Raw genomic sequence first — 8,590 nt, 5'->3', positions numbered from 1 at the left:
CTTACTTTTTCTCAATCTGTTCAGAAATCAGGTGGTTAAGAAAGGCACTTTGGGGCTGGGAAGGTGGCTCAGTGGTAGAGTGCTTGCCTTGCATGCATGAGGCCCTGAATTTGATTCCTCAGCACCACATACGCAGGAAAAGCTGCAAGTGGCACTGTGACTCAAGTGGTAGAGCACTAGCCTTGAGCTGAGGGACAGCGCCCAGGCCCAGAGTTCAGACCCCGCGACCACCACCAACAACAACAAAAAAGGCACTTTGTATACCAGGGACTGGTGACTCGTGTCTGCAATCCTAACTACTTAGAAGGCTGAGGATGGGAAGCCCTAAAAGCCAGCCTGGGCAGAAAAATCCATGAGATTCTTATCTCCAATTAACCAGCAGAAAGTGGAGGTATGACTCAAGTAGTAAAGCATCAGCCTTGTATGTTTGCATTCAGCCAAGCTAGAGTAAGAGATCCTGAGTTCAAGCTTGAGCTTGGGGGGTGGGGGGTGGGGAAGGGGATGTTTCTGATGAATATGCACTGCAGGCAACACACTGAGCTGAGCTGCTCTGTGACCTCCTTCCAGGGGTCAGAACATCCAGGTCTGACCTCTAACACGCTATAGCCTACGGAGGAATGGCCTTGGCTGAGTCAGCAACCTTCTCCATTTTCTCACCTGGCAGACTAAGCCTGCCTGTGTTGTGTTGGAGAACAGATGGGAAGCTTTTGTCCTGGCCTTCGGGAGAGCAGCACGCTACAGTCAGTCCAGGGCAGCAGCGGGGACTGGGTACTGATAGGGGTACAGAGCAGCCACTACCTGACATAGCTGTCCCCCTTTGCCTGGCCCCAGGCTTGGGGCACAGGCACCATGTGTGGCTTTGCCTCTCAAGCAGAAATCACTGTACACCTGGCCGAAGAAATCTCCCTTTAATTGTGATCAAAATTAAAGTGGCATCTACACAAATGAACTTGCTTGTGGGTGAAAATGGAACATCGAAGCACAGTTTCTTATTCCTAAATCAACCACCAAATGCCTAAGCCCCGGGTGCATATGCTCGAGCACGTGCAGTGCGTTTCAACATGAACCCTTGTACACATTTTTCTGTGTGTACAGAAGCCACATCTCTTGGTTGGAACATGTACTTGGACAGCCCTGGCCTGAGGGAATACATGAGAAACTTCTGACCCCAAGACTCCCATCCCCGATTCTCAAATTCAACACCAAGTGATGGAACTCACTAATCTTGAGTAGGTAGGAAGGGGGGAAGAAAGGCTCCACCACCCGTGTGTGCAAGGTGGCTGCCGGGGGTGTGGAGGAGTGGAGCTAGGACCCTGCTACCAGCAGCCGGAGGCTGTCCTCGCTGGCTAGAGTGAGTCCTGTGGCTCTCCCGCTGCTTCATGCTGCTGCAGACCCCGGGAAAGCGGTCGTGGGGTTCCCATTGAGGGAAGCAGTCAAGATCTCACACTGTGACCCTCTTCCCCCTGACATTCCTCCTCTCCTTGAGGGCCTAGCCAATAGCGCTCAGGAAAGTATGACTTCCAAATGTGGGGGTACGCATGGCTGAACCTCACTAGACCCCTTTGTCCCCCCGCCACACACTGCATTTGGGGGGGCATTTCTGCTCATGGCTCTTGAACCTCTCAAGCATCAAACAACAAGGTAAACCATTTTCTTCCCATTAATGTTTCTGGTCTTCAGCCCCAGGTACCGGCGGCTGTTCTTTTCTGGCTGTCCATACAACATATCGTCGAAGAAGTCAGGTTCATCCTTCGCCCTAGATGGGGATGTCAGGAAGCTGAACGTAGTTCGTAGCTTGCCACACAAGTAAGCTATGGCCTCCACCTCATCTGATGGCTCCTCGTACACTGGCTGCTTCATCTCCTCATAGGCAGACAGGATTACTGCCTGAAATAAGTTGATCAAAATACAGATCATCACCAGCATGAAGGACGAGAGGAACAGCACCCCGAGGGCCCTGTTGCTGGAAAATTCCGTATTTTGAAAAGCCGAGACGCAGTAGGAGAATATGGTTTGCGTGGCATGGACCAAGTTACTGTAGTTCCATTCGTGCTGACCGAATACCAGGTAGCCAAAAGCCATGTACACAAAGAGATACACAGACACCACCAAAGCCATGTGGCAGAGGCCGGGGAGGGCGGCCTGGACAGCCCTCTGAGCCAGGCGCACGTCGTAGAAGAATCTGGAATACCTGAGTGTCTTCAGAATGGTGAGAAATAACAAGAAGGCCAACGTCACCCTGACGATGTGATCGACTTCAGAAACCGCATGGAAGGGAATGAAGTTTTCAGGATCCGCCAGGTAGAAGCGAATCATGCTGACAGCCAGGAAATGCTTCCAGAGAAACAGCACAATGAGCACGGTGAAGATGCATTTCAGAGCAAAGTTCAGCAGGTTGTACACACTTCTTATGTAGGAGGCTCTCTCTTGTGTAATGACGTAGCCCTCGTCAACGACATAGGCCAGAAAGAAAATGAGAATGGCCATGTACAGGTAGATTTCTGCTGACGTTTCTATGTTGAAATCAGCAAGTGAGAACGAGTACACGGAGAGGCTGGAGTTGACCACTCCTAACTGAGACACCTCGAACACCACAGAGATGCTACAGAGCAAGCCAGCGTCTGGATTAAAAGTGGTAAGGTCCACCATCACGGCCCACGTCCTCTCATCTAGCCAATTCTTTTCTTGGAGTTCCTTGAGCCTTAGTGAGGAATTAAACTGCTGCTTTTCTGGAAAGAAATAGAACACATATCCTCCAGATTCATAGGTGTTGAACACCCCATAGGAGTAATACGCCCATTTCTTCCCCGGAGGCTTATAAGTAAATCCATTGGTGTTCTTGTCAGTGGGCGGGTCACCCTCGCCTTTCCAATAGCTAGAATAGCTCTTGGTGTCTTCCGTGTCGATGCCATACTCGGGATGACAATGAATTTCCCCAGCAATGCCATTTTGTACCAAGATCTGGGCAGGCGGGCACTTTTTGTGGTGAGGTTTTGCTCTCACTTGCCTCATGAGTGGAAGGCCGAGGATTTTCGAGGAGCTGTCAAGAAGAAAGGTAGGCTTCTGCTCGTTGTGTAACAAAGGCAAGAGCACGCTGCTGAGCCACCTGTAGATGTCATTCAGCTTCGTCACACCTGTCAGGCCCACGGAGAAGTGGGTGCGGATGAACTGATTGTAATAGTAGCTGTCCGTGTGGTGCAGCAAGAGGATGAGGAGCAAGAGCAGAGCCAGGAAGATGAAGTGAGTGAGGATGTAGCTCAGAAACAGGAGCGCTCGCCTCTTGATCCTCTTCTTCCGCTGGAATATCCTGATCTCATCCTCCGTGAGGGGCTGGTACATGCGGGAGCCTCGGATGTGCGTGATGCGCTGGTGTAGCTGCTCCATCTCTTCGGAACTCAGCTGCACCTGTTGCAGTAGGATCTCTGTATAACGGTACTTGCTCGACCATGAAAGGTTCTTGGAATACTTGAGCCGATTGGTCCTGAAGCCTGACATCAAGAGAATCTTCATGGGCTGCACCAGAAAGATCGACTGACAGAACGAACAGACTGACGCAAAGAGCCATTCAATTGACTTGTTATACCCGTAAGTCAGGCCATAGAAGACAATGAAGAATGAAGATACGCCAGATGTGAGAAACACGAGGAACCAGGCGACGTAAACACACCACCAGGGCAGGACGATCCGGGGCTTCTTCTCAAACTTCATATCCTCCGGGAGGGAACGCTTTCTTGACAGGACGCCTCGACTGTCTTCTTCGAAACTGTCGCTCTCATCCGGTGAGTCCTGGGCCTCTGCTCGGTTCCTCCAAGGCTTTGTTTCCAAGACCTCCTTGAGAGAATCCTTTGAAAGCCTAGAAGCTCTCCTCCAGGACTCCCCGGCTTGTGTCTTGGTGGTTTCGTGCGTGTGCCATTTGTCCAAATGCTCTCTCCAGTGCTCACCTTCTCGCATTGTGAGGAAAGGTTGCTTCTGAGGTGCCACCTCCTCCAGCCTCACTTGAGGACTCCTCTGGGAGTAAGTGAAAAAAAAAGTGATTAGTAGTTGCACGGGGATTGTAATTAAGACGCTTTCGATCCCTATCATCATCGATCTGATGTACCGCCTCTCTGGCATCTCGGCTTGCTCTTGTTTGTTCAGATTAAAGAACATAATGTTACAGAGAAGAGAGCTCAGCAACATCGCTAAGCAACAGGACAGCCTCTGGAGCCTGTTGAATGGCTTAGCAACGATGCCAGCGAACACCGAGAACCACATGTGGTTTCTCCCGAGCTTCCGGTTCACGTCAATCAGGAAGAAGTCCAGCCGACTCAGAGGCTCATCTGGCCGGATCACGTGGAATGTCTGGTCCAACGTGGTGTCCACGGAGAGCCACACGCGGCACATGAACAGCCAAATGTGCCTGCTAAACACGTTCTCCACTTTGATGCGACTCAGGTACCAGCTGGGTGCCTTGCCCTCGTTGTTGTGCCACACGCGGATGGAGTGGATGTCGCCCAGGTCACTTTTCGTCGTGAGGAGGAAGGTGTTGATGCTTCCTGCATACAGAGTTGTAAAATATGGGTGGCTCAAACAGTGCACGTCGCTGCTACTCTCTGTGCCCCTAAGTTGGACAAAGACATCCGCCCTGGTCCCTGACCCGCAACGACTTCCCGTAAAGACTGTGACCAGGTAGCAGATGTTGTCATAAGGGTCATTATCAGGCAAGATGATCACATGGTCCCTGAGAAACTGGTCCATCGCATCCCTATGCAAGGCCCAGAAAGCAAGAACTATGTAGACTAGCATAATGAAGAGCACCACCAAGAGGGTCACAGGGTTTTGATTAAGGTTCCTGATGACGATTAGCCGCAGATCCACGGGGTTGGGGGCCACAATGACGTTGGCAGTCACGTAGTGGGTATGCAGGTGGCGGTAGACCAGCTTGATGGAGCCCAGCTGCCGCCTGCTCCTGCCCAAGCTCCTGCAGACACAGTGCACTTTGTCCCAGGTGGTTTTCTCCCCAATCACACAGGCCCCCTCTCTCCACTCCTGGATGCCGTCCATGTTCAGGCAGCGGACGGTGAAGACGGACATTCTCACGAGCTGATTGCTGGGTTCCAGGACAAAGCGAGGAGCCTTCAGCAGCAGAGATATGGTGTAATTGGGCGAGTGGCTGTACTGAGCTAGCAGTTGCAGCAGGGATGGTGACAGACAAATCACGCGGGCCTCCTTCACGGCGCACGTTGGGTCGAACAGGTCGTGCTGCTTGATGACTGGTGGCATGTCGGGAGGCACGAGGAAGGTAGCCGCCAGATGGGTAGGGGCGAGCTGACTGCCCGCGTACACCAGGACGTGGAACAGGAGGGTCACCTCGGTCACAATGTGGACCAGCACCTCCTTCACCTCTCTGCTGTCCACAGCGAAGCTGAAGGCCCCTGTGGTTGTCCTCGAGACCCCATCGATCTCATTGCTTGGCCCCATGGTGAGATTGAACGTGGCAGAGGCCAGGTTTTTTCTGAGGAGGAACACTTCCGCCACGTCGGGCGTGACCTCCAGCACACTGCCATTCTTCGTGCTTCCGGTCATTCGGAACCCAGCCACCTCTGTGGAAATGTTTCCAGGGGAACTTAGCCAAGGGAAGGGATCTTCTGCAAACTCGAAAAACATGATGGAGATGGGAGCCTTGGCGGGCAGGCTGGGGACCCGGCTCACATTCAGGGTTGCGTGGAGACAGTGCGGGCAGTGTTTCTCGTTTCGGAATGCTCGGGTCACGTCCTGCTTTTCCACCTTCGCCAGATACAGGTTAAAGCTGGAGGTTTTCAGCATCGTGGTCTCATTCCCTGGTACTTTAGTAGCCAAGATGAGGTCGGATAGTGATTCCAGTACATAGAAAGGATCTTCAACCACTTCGAAACGGTTCATCTGTTGAAGGATATTTGACAAACTCGTCACCACGCCAGTGCTCAGGATTTCTATCTGCTCCGAGTGAAAGTGCTTGGCTTTTCGTTGATATTCTTGCAGGGCTTGACTTGCCTGCCCTACTCTCTCCAGGGCACGGTCCTGAGCCCCTCGAGTGAATTCAGAAGCTTGCCGAGTCAGCTTGGTGAAAAGCACCACCACCTGGTTGATTTCATCCAACGTGCTCGTGGGCAGCTCAAAAGACTGATTGATGAGGTGTGCCCGGAGGTCGGCTTTGCTTTCTTTCAGTGTTGCTTCCTTTCTCATGTTATTCAAAACAGAAGCTGCTGCATACATGAGGTAACCGGCAGGTAACCAGTTCTGCTTCTGAAGTAAAGAAGACAGCAATGAAGTGGGTCCCCGGGTGACGTTGAGTAACTGATTCAACACAGTCTTTGGAGAGAATTTGTCCAAAGGCCCCCGGACTGTGGCATACAAAGTCATCTGAGAAAAAGTGTGGAGGTTGTCATAGACCCGAGCGAATATCTTTATGGTGAAATTGTTGGCCAACATGCCCATGGGGAGATAGGAGGGGGGGGTGACGGGCTCCGTCCCCCAGTAGAGAATGGCCCCCAAAGTGTTCTCTCTTACAGAACTGATTTCAGCAACTCCATCCAAATCAGAAACTATTATTTTATAGGTAAGGGGGGTGTGTTTTGTCTTCATGTTACTGCACTCCACCACAAATTTGGTAACCATTGCAAGCCCTCTAGTTGGGTTGATTTTGCATTCCCCGAATTGAGGGCCATGGTGGATCAGGAAAGAATGCTTTAAATCCAAGGTTGCACCACTCCAACTGGCTAGAGAGAGAGAAACCCAAAATGTAGCTTCCAGAAAATTCCCAAAGGCAAACGTTTTTATAGACAAATACACATTATTCCTCCCAGTCACTGTTTGCCCCATCCAATCAAATGGTATCTCGTCTCCTGATGAGGACAGAATTGACCACGTGTAGACATCCAAGCTCCAGCAAGTCGTGCAGTTTACAAACAGAGAAAATCTGTCGGAGAGCACTAACGTGTTGTCACAGTTCTCGAGACAGGAAATGTGGGCCGTGGGGGTGGGACCTCTCAGGACTCGAATCGTTTTATCTGAAAATGCCCTTCTGTCACCCTTCCGTATTACCATTCTGAAATGATACACGGCGTCCCCTTTAAGTGTTTCTGGGGAAAGGGTCAGCACTTGACCAGAGGCCCAGGGCCACTTGAGACTAGCCTGCTCTGGGTGACAGACGCCCTTTGCTGTCACTGCTATCTGGCCCCCGGCATAGTTTCCTAGGTGGGTGGTACAATACCATGAGAAATGCTGTGGGTCGATGGGTCTGCGGGAATCTGGGTCAGAGGACTTGGTCCCGTCCAGGACTACCTTATCTGAGAATTGAACGGTTAGGTTGGCATCTCCGAGAAGGACGGCTTTCAGGTCTCTCCTAAGGAGCGAGACGTAGATGGAATCGGAGCCTGTCACCGTGGTCCTTTTGTGGTCCTCCTTGGCTAGGATCTCCACGGTGACGTTAAACACGTACACCCCCCAAGGCAGGTAGGATCCGGGGATGTGGAGGAAGTCGCTGCCCCTGGCCTGGTCCAGGTATGGGTTGTGTATAGGCTGGTCCCAGTCGGGCTCGACCTGGACGGAGGGCACGGAGAAGATCTGCCAGTACTGGTGGAAAGTCGTGTAGTCCGGGCAGTAGACCTGTACGGTGGAGTTGAGGTTGATGGGCGCCTCCCTGGACTGCTCCACCGACCTGCCCCGGGTGTGCTTGTTGATCCTCACCCTGACCGTGCACAGGTTGCTCTGGCAGGACACCGGGGCGCCCGGGGCCTGGCCGGCCAGGGCCGCCGGGGGACACTGCGTCTCGGTGGGCAGAGGCCGGGGGGCGCGGCGCGGGGCGCGCAGGCGCGGGCCGGGTGGGGCCGCGCGCACCCCGGAGGACGGGTCGCCGCGGTGGTCTCCCTCCTCCTCCTCCTCGTCGTGCTGGGGGTCGCCGCCTTCGGGGCAGGGGCGGCCGAGGCCGCCGCACAGCCGGAGTTCCCGGGGGTCCCAGCCCTGGCGGCGGCGGCGGCGGCGGGAGGCCGGCCAGGCCCAGGCCGAGGCCCAGGAGCAGCAGCGCGGGCCCGGGCCGCATGGCGGGGCCGCGAAGTGTGGAGGCCGGTGGGGTCGGCCGGGCCTAACGGCTGGGGGCGCGCGGGGACCGCGGCCGCGAGAGCAGCCGGGCCCCCAGCGCGGGCGGGATCGGAAGGGCCTCGGGAGGGTGTGGGTTCTCAAGGACCTAGGATCGGATCAAGGACCACAGCCGCCTGTAGTCCTAGGTACTTAGTGGGCTGAGATCTGAGGTTCCAGGCCAGGCCAATTAGCAAGAGCCTGAAGGAGAGCTGTGCTCGAGGGTAGAGCACCAGCCTGGCGTGGAAGAGCTCAGGGACGCGTCCCGGCCCTGAGGTCAAGTCCTAGCCTTGGACAGGGACGCAAGGAAATGTAGTGACAGCCAGAGCGCTTGACGATTGACCCTAGTTCTCTTCTGAAAGAGTCGGGGTTTCAGCCCTTACGCAGGGCCGTATCTGAATAAACTGGTTCTGAAGATTAAAAACAGTACAACAATCTGCGATGCGCAAACATCCACCCTGAAGAGTCGGGCTGCGCCCTTGCTTGGTGGTGTGGG

The 8,590-nt window shown here is 53.8% G+C and overlaps 1 protein-coding gene across 1 annotated transcript; it reads right to left on the bottom strand.

Moving 5' to 3' along the window:
• Window positions 1-1,629: 1,629 nt before the first annotated feature.
• On the bottom strand, window positions 1,630-8,059 carry Pkdrej (polycystin family receptor for egg jelly). The gene is made up of 2 exons (XM_042667343.1): window positions 7,955-8,059; window positions 1,630-7,908 (listed from the first exon to the last, which is right to left on the bottom strand). The coding sequence occupies exons 1-2, from the start codon at window positions 8,057-8,059 to the stop codon at window positions 1,630-1,632; spliced, it is 6,384 nt and encodes a 2,127-aa protein (XP_042523277.1).
• Window positions 8,060-8,590: the final 531 nt, after the last annotated feature.

Source organism: Dipodomys spectabilis, unplaced genomic scaffold (assembly GCF_019054845.1).
Source record: "Dipodomys spectabilis isolate Male_0828 unplaced genomic scaffold, ASM1905484v1 ptg000392l, whole genome shotgun sequence".
NCBI lineage: Eukaryota > Metazoa > Chordata > Mammalia > Rodentia > Heteromyidae > Dipodomys > Dipodomys spectabilis.
The sequence above is the reverse complement of the archived record's forward strand: the minus strand, read 5'-3'. Positions and strand labels throughout refer to the sequence as shown.

Coding starts and splice junctions, on each gene's coding strand:
- Pkdrej (XM_042667343.1), bottom strand. CDS start 8,059: ATGCGGCCCGGGCCCGCGCTGCTGCTCCTGGGCCTCGGCCTGGGCCTG. Junction 7,909..7,954: donor GACCCCCGGGAACTCCGGCT/GTGCGGCGGCCT, acceptor GGCGACCCCCAG/CACGACGAGGAGGAGGAGGA.